The sequence below is a fragment of the Nerophis lumbriciformis genome, linkage group LG25 (genome assembly GCF_033978685.3).
Source record: "Nerophis lumbriciformis linkage group LG25, RoL_Nlum_v2.1, whole genome shotgun sequence".
NCBI classification, from domain to species: domain Eukaryota; kingdom Metazoa; phylum Chordata; class Actinopteri; order Syngnathiformes; family Syngnathidae; genus Nerophis; species Nerophis lumbriciformis.
Genome location: NC_084572.2, coordinates 13,866,510 through 13,883,564, shown reverse-complemented (window position 1 = coordinate 13,883,564; position 17,055 = coordinate 13,866,510). Strand labels below are relative to the sequence as shown.

At 35.9% G+C, this 17,055-nt stretch overlaps 1 protein-coding gene and 1 long non-coding RNA gene across 2 annotated transcripts in view; one reads left to right on the top strand and one right to left on the bottom strand.

Moving 5' to 3' along the window:
- The window catches only part of lpar2b (lysophosphatidic acid receptor 2b), a 46,835-nt gene extending 38,975 nt beyond the window's left edge, over positions 1-7,860 (top strand). The window contains exon 5 of the mRNA XM_061983822.2: positions 6,205-7,860. Within this exon, the coding sequence (XP_061839806.1) occupies positions 6,205-6,309 (105 nt within the window). The 3' untranslated portion in view covers positions 6,310-7,860. The remainder of the gene's footprint in view (positions 1-6,204) is intronic.
- A 71-nt stretch (positions 7,861-7,931) lies between these two features.
- On the bottom strand, positions 7,932-15,404 carry LOC133621627 (uncharacterized). The gene is made up of 3 exons (XR_009817679.1): positions 14,997-15,404; positions 14,872-14,923; positions 7,932-8,162 (listed from the first exon to the last, which is right to left on the bottom strand). It is a non-coding gene; the product is annotated as an uncharacterized lncRNA (long non-coding RNA).
- Positions 15,405-17,055: the final 1,651 nt, after the last annotated feature.

Below are 17,055 nucleotides of genomic sequence, written 5' to 3'. Positions count from 1 at the left end.
TATAGCCTCTCAGCTTATCTCCCATCAAAGCATCAAGTGGCCACGTGCAAGCAGCTGCAAGTTTGGTTTTCTGCTGACTTGCACATAGGAGCTTTAGTAGTAGTAGTATTTTAAGTGCATGTAGGATTATTGTTAATAGTAGTATTTGTGTTTTTCAGTGTACACAGTCTTGCATTGTTAATGACTGCTGAAGCTTCTGTAACTAAAGGTCAGAGTACCGTATATGACAAGTCAGTACACCCCTCACATTTCTGTAGTTTTTAGTTGGGGCATCCCAATCAATCCGGTCTGATATCAGCAAAAAAGAATTGGAAGTAATCGGCTTGCATCTAGAATCTCTGATACAAGCATTCCTGCAGCACATTTACTTGTGCAAACCTGGACAGCCAGTTAACATCTAAATGGCCTCCAATAAGCACACAAGGTTGTTTTTTTCTTGTATTTATTAGCAAAGTCATTTACGTAAGGTAAACATGGTGGGCTATAGGCTACAAAGAGCTAGCGGCTACACAACAGCAAAGCACATAATGTAACACAGGCTTGACATACGCAATAAGCGTCCTTAAATGAACAATGTTGTGATACTTGATTTACAGATGCGGCTCCCAGCTTAGTAAAAATAATCATCTCCATTGTGGCAAAGTAACTAAATTTCTTAGTATCTTAAGTAACATTATCACTGGAGGACGAGGGAAAACATGTTTCACACAGCGTAGTAGTAGTAGTGGCAAGCCAGTAGCAGCATGTTAACTGCTGAACTAGCTTGAAACAACACAACAAATAAGTGCTTCAAGAAGTCTGGATTATTATTTTATCGTTTAAAAATTCAGGGAATAATTCCCTGGTAAGAGGAGACTTTCAGGCAAATACCAAAGGTGGTATATTAGTAGTTTTTGCTTTTAAGTATTGTGTGATTAAACAATTGTATAGGGCTGGACGATTATGGCAAGAATAACAATCACAATTACTTTGATTGATAATGAAATAACGATTAATAACACGATAATTGTTATTCTTTAATATGAAAACATGAATATTTATTGTACCACCAAAACTCAACTTTAAATATAATTTAAAAGAACGAATATAAATTAGCATCAGATAAACAAGTAACATAAAATAATAGTAACAACAGTGAATAAAAATAATAGCAATGTAATAAATCCTTAAAATTAGGTTTTTCCGTTGTATTTATTTTTTATTCCGTTTTTTACCTTTTACACTTATTTTACCACCATAGAGTGTGTGTCATAAATAAAATGTAATGAAATGCAAAAATCCTCACATTACCTTGTTTTTCGGACTATAAGTCGCAGTTTTTTTCATAGTTTGGCCGGGGGTGCGACTTATACTCAGGAGCGACATATGTGTGAAATTATTAACACATTACCGTAAAATATCAAATAATATTATTTAGCTCATTCACGTAAGAGACTAGTCGTATAAGATTTCATCGGATTTAGTAATTAGGAGTGACAGATTGTTTGGTAAACGTATAGCATGTTCTATATGTTATAGTTATTTGAATGACTCTTACCATAATATGTTACGTTAACATACCAGGCACGTTCTCAGTTGGTTATTTATGCGTCATATAACGTACACTTATTCAGCCTGTTGTTCACTATTCTTTATTTATTTTTAAATTTCCTTTCAAATGTCTATTCTTGGTGTTGGGTTTTATCAAATAAATCTTGCCCAAAAATGCGACTTATACTCCAGTGCGATTTATATATGTTTTTTTCCTTCTTTATTATGCATTTTCGGCCGATGCGACTTATACTACGGAGCGACTTATACTCAGAAAAATACGGTAATTAGTGCAGTACATATTTGGACACGTTTGAGCAGCCTCTCAAGGTGCGACTGCTGTCCTATTTGTACATTGATATAACATCGATGATGTCGTTCACAACAAGACAAGCAGATGAGATGTGTTGTGGGTGTATGCGTTGTTCTTGCTAGCTTTAGCATCATAGTTCAGTCGGTGGTTCAAGTAGCCATCTCCACATTGTTTAGTTTAGGACGCCTTTCGGGATGAATGAGTGGACTTGGACACATTATTTTCTCAAACAAATGTCCCTTCTCCTCACAATGACAACATTTCACTTGCATTTATGTCAATTTTCCTGATCAACGGCGGATTCCGTTTTATTGGCCAATTGTGAGACTCCGTCCGTGCCTTACTTTTTTTATTGATTTTAGTGGTTATTGATTAGGCATGCTAGCGCTGTGTCAAATAAAATGTAGCGACCCCTGCTGGCCCCACTATGGACTGGATTCTCACACTATGATCTAGATCCACTCGACGTCCATTGCCATTGTCGCCTAGTGTGGGTAGGTCCCCACATCTGCGGTCTCCTCCAAGGTTTCTCATTGTCATCCCATTGGGTTGAGTTTTTTCTTGCCCTGATGTGGGATCTGAGCTGAGGATGTCGTTGTGGCTTGTGCAGCCCTTTGAGACACTCGTGATTTAGGGCTATATAAATAATCTATGAGTGATTGATTGAGTGATGGTGACATGCCAGTCTTCTAGTAGACGTGCTATTTTTTTCAGTCAAATGCTCACTCATCCCATTTACCTTTACTAGCTTAGGAATTTGCATGCATGTTGCGCCACCCTTTAATCGTTTTTTTTATGTTTATGATCGTGAGAAGTCAAAATCGAAATTCAATTAATTGTCCAGCCCTACAATTGTATTTAATAAAGAAAATAAGGAACACGTTTAAATATTGTATTGATATTGTTAAACTGTCATGGGAACTTACTAGAAATATATTAAAAAATTCAGTTAATTTACTAGATCGCTATTGGTATTGGCCGCTCTCACTCATGGAAGATTGGTATCGGAATGTGCAGCATAAAACCCTGATCAGAACATCTATAATAATTATACTTGCATATTCTTACACATGCAAAGCTTCCAAGGCAGAAGCGTATTCAAAAGTATCCAGTAACAAACGTGTCTGCATCATGATCTTAAATTAATGATTTATTGTAACCACTGAGTGGTGCCAAAAACAAACTCCGCTTCAACTTAAAGTCCGTACAAGTCCAGTCCAGACGGTTAATAAATAGGTTAGTGTTTTACATACCTACTTTTGTTCTGTGCTTACGTAATTTCACTTGATCTAGCCTTTTGTATAACATTCCACACTTCAAAATAATAAAAGTATGCTATGCATGAGAGCTGTGCTGACATTGTGTCAGATCAAAATAAGTATCGACTAAAAGTCAAGGCTCCAATATGGGGAATGGTATTGAAAATGAAAAGCTTGTATCGGGACACACCTAACATTATGCCTTTTTGCTCTATTTTTCCATTTTGGGGGGTATTTTATTTCCACAATATTCCACAGATCTATAAAAACACGAGCCGTGTGGCGCACTTTGGACACCCCAGGTTTACATACTTTACATTATGTCTCCAGTATTCTTAGCACTGCTGCTCGCCATGACTCCCGCTCGTCAAAAGCTGGGCTGCATGCTTGTGGAGGTGTTCTGCATACTTCCACACCTCGCCTTTCACAGGCTTGTAGAGGTGCCTTGCATGTCTGGATGTCCGTTCTCACGCCGAATAATTCACCTTTCGTGACCGCTTGTATTTAATTACCGAGTAAACGCGTGACGCATGCAACACTTCTTGTCTTTCATTTTTAACGCGTACTTTGTTTAGTTTAGACATGTTGGCTCACAAATCCAAACATGTAACTTTGATCAATTCCTTTTAGTCAGGAAGCAGCGTTTTAAAGACTGCACTTTACGTCTAAAAGCTTTCCTTTGCAGAACTGAACCAGTGTTTTCTTTTTACTCAGCAGCCAACACACGTTCTGATTGTGTGGAATTATTTTACAGTACTTCCTGCACACACAGCTGTAATGATAGTCTTCTCTTATCAAACTTAATGTGTGTTTGTCGCACACATTGGGAGATAAAGTACAACTTTTTTTTATTGGGGAGGGGCGTTTCCAAAATAAAAGCGTTGCGAAAACTTGCTTAATGAAGTCAGATTGCTTTGTTTTAAAACCAAAATGTTTCCCATTTAAAGTTGATTGTTGTGATATGAAGGATGTCCAGATGTGCGTTACAAGGCCTTGACTTAGTCACACACACACACACACATGAATGCAGGCTGAAATTTCAGTTTCCTGGAAATGGAGCGGTTTTCTTTACAAGCTCATTTAATTGAAGGGGAAAAGCAACAGAAAGCATCATGTTTGGTGGTTGGGCCACCAGAGGGTGCTGTTTGTCCCTTTCAGGTGGAAGATGGCCTGTTGGAAATAATAGAGATAAGAATAATCTGTTCCCAAGTCAAACTGTTGCCATCATGAAACCCTTACTGGCTGTATAAGCAATGATTTAAAGTGCTTTTCTTATTAATAACCCTCATAGCTTTACATTTAAAAATGTATCATGTTAAAACAAGTTTTAAAAAATCTCATTTGTGCAAGAAAAGTTAAAAAAAAAGTTAATCAAATCTGTTCAAGTAAAATCCCCAAAAAGTTGTCTTTTCCAAAATTTGGAAAAATGTATCGCATGTAGACAAAATGTATTAAAATTCATTACATTTGCACAAAAAAGTCTAAATATTGCTAAAAGTCGCAAAATATTATGTGCAAAGGGTTGCAAAAATACATCCAATTTGTTGAATGTGGAAGAAGTCATGGAAAAACTAATTTGTATAAGGTGGGGGAAAAACTAAAATTTATGCTAAAACTTGTGAAGATGACATATCAGCAGAAAGTGAAACGTCTGGATGAAAATTTAATTTGTGCAAAAAATATGGAAAATTAATCTTTGCCAAAAGTCAGGAAAATTGTTTTAGTTAAAAATAAAAAAATAAGTATAAAACAGGTCACAAAAAGACATTGTGTAAAAATAATTAAAATAAAGTATTGCAAGTAAGAAAAAATAATTGAAAAAGTAAAATAAAACAAAGTTTGAAAGTGAGGAAAATCAAAGTTATGCTAAAAGTCAGTTCTCGGAAAAATCGAAAATAATTCACCCTAAAAGTAGTGAAAATAAAAGTGCTGTGTGCACAAAGTCAGAAGAATGTTTACATGTTGTTTTACAAAAAGTCAAGAAAATCTAATCCATGAAAAAAGTTAAAAGGTCATGAATAAAATCTTAAGTGTCCTGAAAGTGGGGAAAAATAAAACAAATGTGTTTTAACGCCAGAAAAAGTCAAGTTTGGGAAATTTTAAAATGCTCAATAAAATACAATTTGAGAAAAATGTATTAGATTGTCCCCCAAAATTTGGGACAATATATAAAACAATTTTATTTGTGTAAAAAAGTGACTTAAGAAAATTAAATGTGTGCGATAAATGAGGGAAAATAAGTTACAAACATGAATGAAGTTTTCCCCCAAATTTGAGACAATTTACAAAATGATGTAATTTGTGTAAAAACTTGGTCGACCAAATCAAATAAGTGGAGGAAAAGGTTAGAAAACTGTATTACATTTCCCACCAACATTTTTAGAAAACCTATAAAAACAATTCATTTGTGTTAGACAAAAGGTTAGCAAACAAAATTAAATGTGTGTGCAAATTGAGGGAAAATAAATGTTTTAAGTTTTCCCCCAAAATTTTAGAAAATGTACAAAGTAATTTATTTTGTGTAAAAACCTGGTAAAACTTGTGTGCAAAAAATAGAAGAAAAGGGTTAGAAAACCCCCCAAAACATTTTCCTCTTAAATTTGAGGAAAAAAAATCGCTAAATAATTGAATTTGTGTAAAAGTTGTTAAATCCAGTTTCTGCTAATTAGCAAGGAAAATGATGAAGTTGGTGGTGGGCCATCTTAAAAACATAATTCACGTTCAAAGTCATATTTTCGCATTCTTATCTCTATTCAAGTGGAAAAAAGTTAAACACAATAAAGTCTTGTTGATTTTTTTGTTTTGTTTTTCTGGCTGAATTCCAATTTGAAGGTACAACATTATAGTGTCCCCTGGCTGCAGTTTCCTTAGGAACAGTAAATGAGGGATGCAGTGATTGGACAGTGCACAAATTAGCATACTTGTTGTCAAAGTCAGTCAAGTGTTGTGTCGCTTCTGCTCTCTTGTTGGAGTTGGGAAAAAAACTCCACAAAGCTAACACGCCGTGCCCACACATGTTTTCCACTAACCTCCTTTCTCCTTCTCCACTTCCTGACTTGGTCCCGTTCTTTCCCCTCCTTTCACTTTCACTTCCACCTGTAGAACTCAAAGTCTCGCGACGTGGAGCTGATGGAGAAGAGCAACGGGACGCCACTCATCAGCAACGCCTCGGAGGACAAGACGCAGCCTTTGCAGAGTTGGAATTAACACACAAACGCCTCAAGATTGTGGAGAAGTGACTCAATCCGTTTGGAAAGGGAAAGTGGGCGGGGCCTCAAACCTCAAGGAAGGTCTGGACCTTATTTCCTGTTTTACGACTTCGCCCAAACATTCACAAAGTTATTCATCAAGTGCAAGACTTAACGAGTCCTTGTTGCTCACACCTAACTCATCTGTACCAGTAAAGAACAAATACACAATTTTTTTTTATAAAACCATTTTTTTGCAATCCACCAACTCAAAAGGGCTAAATGTTACATTTGTAAGTTTTTTTTTAATTTAGATATTTTTTCTTCTTAATGAGATGTGACCTCATGTCAGCTTTCTTCTTCATGTCCAGTTCAAGTCAGGAAGAAGTTATTCAATCTTTTAAGATTTCTACTGACTGAAGAAAAAAAAACATAATATTGGCAATAAATTCTTTATTTTGTGTTTTACTAACTTTAGCTCGGTTTAAAAAAAAAAAGTTTTTTTCTTCATGTTTCTATTTGCTAAAACCCCCCCACAAAAGACAATCCTGCATTTTCTAAAAGTTAAATTGTTAGATAAATCATATTGGGTATACAAAGTCCAAAAAATATGACATTTCTGCAAATATAAATCATAACTGTGCCATACATTTGTGTGGGAGATTAATTTTAATTAAAAGTCAGGACAAAGAGGTTGGATAAATATTTAATGTAAAAAGTTGTTGGCAAAACTAAGGAGTAAAAATGGATACAAATAAAAATCACACAAAAAAGTCCAGAAAAAAAAGTTTGAAAACTGAATCTGCAAAACAGAAACATTGTGCAAAAAAATGATTAATGCAAGGTGTTAAACTAAAAGTTATGAAAAAATTCAATCTGTGCAAAAATGTCTGGATTTTTATTTATTTATTATTTTTCAAAATTAAAAGTGTAACATTTTTGCAAACACATTTTGATTGTTTTTGTGTGTGTGAAAAGTTAGAAAAGTGTGTTAGATTGTTTTCAAATATTACACATTTATTTTGCAAAATTTTTGAAAAGTACCCATTTGTACAAAAATGTATTTTGGTAAAAAGTCAGAATGTCAGAAATCTAATTAGTGCAAAAAGCCAGGGCGACAAAATAAAAAAAGCATGCCTAAAAAGTTCTGGAAAATACCTGTAAAATAGTACAAAAGTAGTCGAAAATGTTCATTTGTTTGAAAGTTAGAGATTTGTCCTTTTTTGTTTAAAGTACAACTTTTACAAAATAAATGGGCAAAAATCAGTGAAGTGAAATGGAGAGTACAAGTGAACAACGTGATATGACGCAGCAAAGCTAGTGAAACACAAAATTTGGGTACCTGTCAACAGTAAAAATATTTGCTTTGAAAATACGTTTATAGATCTGTCATATTTTCAACAATAATTTTTTTTTTTTTCAAATCTCAAGGATGAGGAAGAGAAGAGATGAAAAGTATTTCTGCTGACTTGTGCATATTTGGTTTAGTAGAGGACTGATCGATGTTCTTTCTTAAGACAGTGATGTCATTAAATATTTTACATTTACACACAGTTCCTTTTTTGAAGGTCACATCCTCTCTCGTCTCCTTTGTTGAACTTTCATTTGTTCTTTCTTCATCCTTCCTGCTTCCTTCCTCCGGTCCACGGCTTTTTTCAGCCATGTCGCCACCGACGCTTTGTTTCGTGAGTGTCCCTTCTTTTTATCTTTCAGGTTCAGGAGTGGCTTCAACATCTTCTCGCGTCTCCTCTGACATATGCTCTTCCTCAAGGGCGCCAGCAATCTGCTCCCAAGAGACGACCTCTGCTCCAACGACAACGTCTTAGAGGACAAGACGCCCATCACCAGAGGACCACCTGCAGTGAGACACACCTTTGCATGAAGAGTTAGTAAAATATAATATATTTAGGCAAGAAAAGTCACGTAAAGGAAGTACATTTGTGCACCAAAAGTTAATAACACTTTTTAATTCAAACAATAATATAATGGATAAATCAAATGTGTGTATTAAATACATAAAGTAATCATAGTTGTGTGAAATCAAATGTCGGCAGCAAAATAAATGAAAATACATTTTAGCAAGAAATCACGAAAGTAAATATTTTCCCAAAAAGTTGTCTTATTAGGTAAAGAAAATAATTGTCAGCATGACAAAAATATAAAAGCAACACTTTTGTTTTTGCTCCCGTTTTTCACAAGTTGAACTCAAAGAGCTAAAACTTTTACTGTTTACACAAAATATATTTTCCTCTCAAATATTGTTCACACATCTGTCTAAATCTGTGTTAGTGAGCATTTCTTCTTTGCCAAGATAATCCGTCCCACCTCACAGGTGTGGCATATCAAGATGCTGATTAAACGGCTTGATTATTGCACAGGTGTGCCGTAGGCTGCGCACAATAAAAGGCCACTCTGAAATGTGTGGGAGTCTGGTGGTGTCAAAAAAGGAGTCAGTATCTGGTGTGACCACCATTTGCCTAATGCAGTGCAACACATCTCTTTCGCATAGAGTTGATCGGGTTGGTGATGTTGGCCTGTGGAATGTTGGTCCACTCCTCTTCAATGGCTGTGCCAAGTTGCTGGATATTGGCAGAAAGTGGTCGTATACGCCGATCCACAGCATCCCAAACATGCTCAATGGGTGACATGTCCGGTGAGTATGCTGGCCTTGCAAGAACTGGGATATTTTTAGCTTCCAGGAATTGTGTACAGATCCTTACAACATGGGGCCGTGCATAGTCATGCTGCAACATGATGTCTCGGGTGAATGGCACAACATTAGGCCGCAGGATCTCGTCACAGCATCTCTGTGCGTTCAAAATGCCATCAATGAAATGCACTTTCGTTCGTTGTCCATAACATACCCCACCCCACCATGGGCCACGCGATTCACAACGTTGACATCAGCAAACTGCTCCCCAACACGACGCCACACATGCTGTCTGCCATCTGCCCTGAACAGTGAAAACCGGGATTCATCCGTAAAGAGAACACCTCTCCAACATGCCAGACGCCATCGAATGTGAGCATTTGTCCACTCAAATCGGTTATGACCACGAACTGCGGTCAGGTGGAGACCCCGATGAGGACGACGAGCATGCAGATGAGCTTCCATCTGACAATTTTCTCAGTTTGTGCAGAAATTATTTGGTTATGCAAACCAATTGTTGCAGCAGCTGTCCGGGTGGCTGGATTCAGATGATCATGGAGGTGCATCTGCTGGATATGGAGGTCTTGGGCTTGTGTGGCTACACGTGGTCTGTGGTTGTGAGGCTGGTTGGATGTACTGCCAAATTCTCTGAAACGCCCTTGGAGACAATTTATGGTAGACAAATGAACATTCAATTCACAGGTAACAGGTCTGGTTGGCATTCCTGCAGTCAGCATGCCAATTGCCCGCTCCCTCAAAACTTGCGACATCTGTGGCATTGTGTTGTGTGATAAAACTGCACATTTCAGCGTGGCCTTTTATTGTGGGCAGCCTAAGGCACACCTGTGCAATAACCATGCTGTTTAATCAGAATCTTGTTATGCCACACCTGTGAGGTGGGATGGATTATTTTGGCAAAAAAGAAATGCTCACTAACACAGATTTGTGAACAATATTTGAGAGGAATAGGTATTTAGTGTATATAGTTTTAGATCTTTGAGTTCAACTCATGAAAAATGGGAGCAAAAACAAAAGTGTTGCGTTTATATTTTTGTTCAATATATTAGCATCAAAATAAAAAAGGAAAAAAACAATACACTAAAAAGCTATCAAATCTAAGAAAATCAATTTTTGCAAGAAAAAAGTTAGAATAAAGTAAAAATGTTCATGCATAAAATTGGAAAAATAGTGCAAAAAGTTTATGATTTTCAATGTGTGTCGAAAGGTAAAGGCAGTAATAGTTATTGTAAGCATGAAAAATAAAAGCACCAAAAGAAAAATAATAAAATACAACAATACACTAAAAAACAATGAAATCAAAGAAAAAAACTTGTGCAAGAAAAAAAAGTTGGAATAAAGTAAAAATGTTTGTGCATAACATTAGGAAAAATTGTTCAAAAATGTGATTATATCAAATGTGTGTCTAAGTTATAGAAAGTAATAACTATTGTGAGCATGGAACGTGAAAGCACCTACAGAAAATAAAAAAATACAAATAATACACTAAAAGCATATTAAAGAAAAAAAAATTTGTGCAAGAAAAAAGTTGGAATAGAGTAAAAATGTTTGTGCATAAACTTGAAGTTGAAATGCGTCAAATGCGTGTATAAAGTCATAACATTTGTGTCAAATCAAATGTTGGTAACGAAAGTCATACAACTAAATGATGTTGGTGCAAAAAGTCATTAATGTAAATTAAAGGAGATTCCTGAGCTATTTTAAGAGATAATGAGCTAGCCAGTCACACGATCTGTTACGTACTGGTGGAACCACAGAAACCTTGTCTATGGATGTTCTCATTCATCCTGGTCATTGTGTTCTCAGGGCATGCTCATACACTTAGATTGGTTCCAGTCTTAAATTTGGATTGGTCAGATCTAGTCTAGCAACTGGTGGCAAAACCCCAAATATTTATACTCCAAAAACCAGGAGGGAGTGCTTTGGCAAGGGTAATTCCACACTATTGTATTGAGAAAAACAACTGTTGAGATGAACAATAGCCACCCTTCTGTCAACGTTTTCTTTTTTTACATTTCGACAGGGTGGAACCATCCTTGCCCCGGCACACCCTTTTTGTGTTGGAGTATAAATAGTTGGGGTTTTGGCACCAGTTGCTAGACTAGATCTGAACCAATCTAAGTCCATGAGCATGAACTGATGAAGCCTACTTGCATGAGCGGCGAGACGTCTTCTAAGACAAACCAAACAGTCCAGCTGCGATCGATTGAATGGCCTGAGATTACAGATCTCTTCGCCAACAACAAGAGTGCTAATCATGCAGACTTTGTGAGAGCCAACATCAATTACTTTGGGAAAAATTATGATCCAGGACCTTATATTTTTGAAACAGATCCAGCTTTAGTGAACCACTAAGCATCATGGAGCAGTATTGCTAAGTGCTAAACAAGAAATACAAACTACGAACCTAATAAAACAATCACTTACTGTACAGTGTCTGCTCTCACTGGGATGACGACTGATAGGATGTGCATATCTTCCCGTTTAGATGAAGAATGAATCATAATCCACACGAAGGGTTAAAAAGAAAAGTTGCAGCTGACACTCGTCTTCTGTCTTTTTCTGTTTTTCTCGCCATATGAATTAAATTTGACCGATTTATGGTTAAATCCTCCGATTATCCAGGTGAGAGGCAGGATTTATAATCAAGAAAAACCTTTCACTAGTTGAGACACGACGCAGCAGCAGCAGGACCCTAAGCAAGTTAGATCTCTGCTATCAATGTGTCGCTAAAAAATAGTTTGCCTGTGTTAGCGCTTATAATAACAATATGACTAATTTAGTTAATAATTAGGTCACAACATGTAAATGGCGTATCGTGTAGGAGCCCCGTTGACTCAATTGTTAGCTCACTTTTTTTTAGTTATTTACTTGTACCGGTATACGACTTAGAATGCATTAAAAAAAAATAAAAACGTGTATTCTTGTCTTACATAAGGATTATAACATCTTTTTCCAATGTTGGCTGATTTCCAGAATGACTGATCTGATGATATGGTCAGAGTGTAGAAGAGTGCGGAAATTCCCGAAGACATTTGGAGCGGAATATTCAAAATGGCGGTCAGAAATTGTGGCACTTTGGAATGTTTAGAGTGTATTTTCACATACTTTGCGTATTGTAAATACAATTTGAAATTGGTTTAATGGATACAATGAAAAACAATTAAGTATATAAAGTCAACTTGTTTTTCTTTGGTACTGGTATTTAAAGTCGGAGAAAAAAACCTAATTGGTGCATAAAAGAGTCAGAAAAATTGTGCAACAAAATTTAAAAGTCATTTGAAATTGTGCTACAAATATTAAATCCTACGTGTTCTAAGTCCTTTACATTTGTGCAAGAAGTCTGAGGTATAATCAGATTCAAACGTCATGAGGGGGGAAAAATTGGCGTGAAGAGTTACTAACATATTTAGCATTTAGGCAAGAAAAGTAATGAAAATAATTTACATTTGGGCAATAAATACTTGTGCAAAACTTGGTATAAAATATAAAACTTTTTTTTTAATTTAGAAAATTTGTGAAATTTTAAAAAAAATCAAAAAATCAATCAGGTTTTAGCAACAAAAGTGACATAACAGAAGTTGAAGGTGAAACAAGTCATATATATATATATATATATATATATATATATATACACGTGTGTATTTTGAGTGTGTGTGTGTGTGTGTGTGTGTGTGTATATATATATATATATATATATATATATATATATATATATATATATATATATGTATTTTGAGTGTGTGTATATATATATATATATACACACACATATGTGTGTATTTTGAGTGTGTATGTGTATATATATATACATATATATATTTATACACACACATATGTGTGTATTTTGAGTGTGTATGTATGTATATGTATATATATATATATATATATATACACACACACATATGTGTGTATATATATATATATATATATATACACACACACATATGTGTGTATTTTGAGTGTATGTATATACGGTATATATATATATATATATAGTATGTATATATATATATATATATATATATATATATATATATGGATGTATATATATTTTTGTATGTACTGTATATATGTATCTTATATACAGGTAAAAGCCAGTAAATTAGAATATTTTGAAAAACTTGATTTATTTCAGTAATTGCATTCAAAAGGTGTAACTTGTACATTATATTTATTCATTGCACACAGACTGATGCATTCAAATGTTTATTTCATTTAATTTTGATGATTTGAAGTGGCAACAAATGAAAATCCAAAATTCCGTGTGTCACAAAATTAGAATATTGTGTAAGGGTTACATTTTGAAGACACCTGGTGCCACAAACTAATCAGCTGATTAACTCAAAACACCTGCAAAGGGCTTTAAATGGTCTCTCAGTCCAGTTCTGAAGCCTACACAAACATGGGGAAGACTTCAGATTTGACAGCTGTCCAAAAGGCAACCATCGACACATTGCACAAGGAGGGAAAGACACAAAAGGTTATTGCTGAAGAGGCTGGCTGTTCTCAGAGCTCTGTGTCCAAACACATTAATGGAGAGGCAAAGGGAAGGAAAAACTGTGGTCAGAAAAAGTGTACAAGCGATAGGGATCACCGCGCCCTGGTCAAGATTGTGAAAAAAAACCCATTCAAAAATGTGAGGGAGATTCAGGAGTGGACAGCTGCTGGAGTCAGTGCTTCAAGATCCACCACCAAGAGACGCTTGAAAGACATGGGTTTCAACTGCCGCATACCTCGTGTCAAGCCACTGTTGACCAAGAAACAGCGCGAAAAGCGTCTCACCTGGGCTAAGGAAAAAAAGAGCTGGACTGCTGCTGAGTGTTCCAAAGTCATGTTTTCTGACGAAAGCAAATTTTGCATTTCCTTTGGAAATCGAGGTCCCAGAGTCTGGAGGAAGACAGGAGAGGCACAGGATCCACGTTGCCTGAAGTCTAGTGTAAAGTTTCCACCATCAGTGATGGTTTGGGGTGCCATGTCATCTGCTGGTGTCGGTCCACTCTGTTTCCTGAGATCCAGGGTCAACGCAGCCGTCTACCAGCAAGTTTTAGAGCACTTCATGCTTCCTGCTGCTGACCTGCTCTATGGAGATGGAGATTTCAAGTTCCAACAGGACTTGGCGCCTGCACACAGCGCAAAATCTACCCGTGCCTGGTTTACGGACCATGGTATTTCTGTTCTAAATTGGCCCGCCAACTCCCCTGACCTTAGCCCCATAGAAAATCTGTGGGGTATTGTGAAAAGGAAGATGCAGAATGCCAGACCCAAAAACGCAGAAGAGTTGAAGGCCACTATCAGAGCAACCTGGGCTCTCATAACACCTGAGCAGTGCCAGAAACTCATCGACTCCATGCCACGCCGCATTAACGCAGTAATTGAGGCAAAAGGAGCTCCAACCAAGTATTGAGTATTGTACATGCTCATATTTTTAATTTTCATACTTTTCAGTTGGCCAACATTTCTAAAAATCCCTTTTTTGTATTAGCCTTAAGTAATATTCTAATTTTGTGACACATGGAATTTTGGATTTTCATTTGTTGCCACTTCAAATCATCAAAATTAAATGAAATAAACATTTGAATGCATCAGTCTGTGTGCAATGAATAAATATAATGTACAAGTTACACCTTTTGAATGCAATTACTGAAATAAATCAAGTTTTTCAAAATATTCTAATTTACTGGCTTTTACCTGTGTGTGTGTGTATATATATATATATATATAGTGCCAAGTGACTAAGTTAAAAAGGGTAAGTAAAACATTTGATGTTTAATACATATAACAGTTAAAATAGTGGGATGAAACTCAGTGAGAGGTTAAAATGGTGCACAGTAAAACACTCCAACAAACATCATACATTAGGAATATAATCAACTAAAAGCTCATGACTACAAAAGATAAAATGACAAATACCTTGGCCAGTGTCAATTGTTAATCGACCTCCCCACAGTCCACCACAACATTCCTTTAGTAAAAAGTGACAGAAGATGAGGTTATTCTAAAACAGATCCCACTTCAAAGTGCTGGTGCCAACTTACATTTACGTCAGCAGCTGAATGCGCGTCAAAGGTCCCAGGTTTAGTCCCACACGCTGCAGTCAACTTGTCATTTCAAACTGAAGTTGTCAGAGAGGTTGCATCGCCACGCCAACCCTTAACTCTGACTGGCAGGTTCCTGAAGACCTTCCTGTTCCACATATAGAGTATACATACTACACGTACTGTATATACATGTGCATTCAAATAGTAAACATTTACAATTTTGAAAAAAGTATCTATTTCCCTTGAGCACGCTGGAGGTTGTTGGTGAGCTCGTCTTAATATCGACACTTTTCAGCAACATTAGAGCAAGGTGCTGCTGATGAAGAGCAAACAGGTTGTTCTACATTCTTATTGGCAGACACCTAATTATTACTTATTCACGTGTTTAGTTACTTCTGCTGACTGTTTACATTGAAATGTTATTGAAATGTTCAACCTCCATGTAATGCAGGGGTGTCAAACGTACGGCCTGCAGGCCTTGAGTTTGATACCTGTGGTCTAAACGCTGCCCTCATGGTGCTGTTGCACTTATAAATCACTGTGTTGGCTTGTGGCCCCTTGGCACGTTTTTATTTTGAACGTCTTTATAGGCGTGTCACATTAAATCACAGCAGATATAGTTTGAATATTAAGCTCACTCTTATCACATTTAGCTCATTTTCTTTACATTTGAGGTAGAAATTGAATAGTGAACATACATTTTCATTGTAAAGATACAATATTAATGTTAAATATACATTTTGAATTTAAATATTGTTTTTACTAAATGTTAAACCCAAATCTAAATGTTAAATATACATTATTAATATAAATTTGAATCTAAATGTTAAATATATTCATCCATCCATTTTCTACCGCTTGTCCCTTTAAATAATGTTAAATGTAAATGAGTTTTTTTAATATAAATGTTAAATATACATTTTAAGATTAATGTGAACATAAATATAAACGTTAAATCTAAATTTACCATTGAAATGTTAAATATAAATTAGAGATGTCTGATAATATCGTCCGGCTGAAATTATCGGCCGATAAATGCGTTAAAATGTAATATCGGAAATGATCGGTATCGTTTTTTGTGTTTTTTTATTAAATCAACATAAAAAACACAAGATACACTTACAATTAGTGCACCCACCCAAAAAACCTCCCTCCCCCATTTACACTCATTCACACAAAAGGGTTGTTTCTTTCTGTTATTAATATTCTGGTTCCTACATTATATATCAATATATATCAATACAGTCTGCAAGGGATACAGTCCGTAAGCACACATGATTGTGCGTGCTGCTGGTCCACTAATAGTACTAACCTTTAACAGTTAATTTTACTCATTTTCATTAATTACTAGTTTCTATGTAACTGTTTTTATATTGTTTTACTTTCTTTTTTATTCAAGAAAATGTTTTTAATTTATTTATCTTATTTTATTTTATACATTTTTTTTAAAAGTACCTTATCTTCACCATACCTGGTTGTCCAAATTAGGCATAATAATGTGTTAATTCCCTGATTGTATATATCGGTTGATATCGGTATCGGTAATTAAAGAGTTGGACAATATCGGAATATTGGATATCGGCAAAAAGCCGTTAGCGGCTTGCGCCGCTAATCACTAGCTGGCAACTAGAGCACTAATCGCTAGTTATCTTAAAAGCTAACATGAACACAATAACAATCCTTTATACGTGTTCTTAATCTAAATGACAAAGTTCATGCCAATGCAATTTATAAGCTACGCTTCAGTGTGTTCGTGTGTTTCAAGACATTTATTTGGTGGAAAAATTGTGTGGGGGTTATGAAAAACTATTTTCAAAAAAGTCCAATCAACTCCTTGACACCGCCTGCTTTCCCTCTGCCACCTGGTTGAAGATCCATGTCCTCCAGCGTGTGCACCTGTAACATCCTCATGTTTGGCAGACCACGTGCAGGTGATTGGCAGCACGCTGACTTTTTCATTGGCCCGTGACATTTTTTTTACTGGCAAACAGGACATTGCACAGAAAACAAAGGAAGGAACAGAAAAAAGTGCAGCTGCAAATGAAAATGGCCAAGG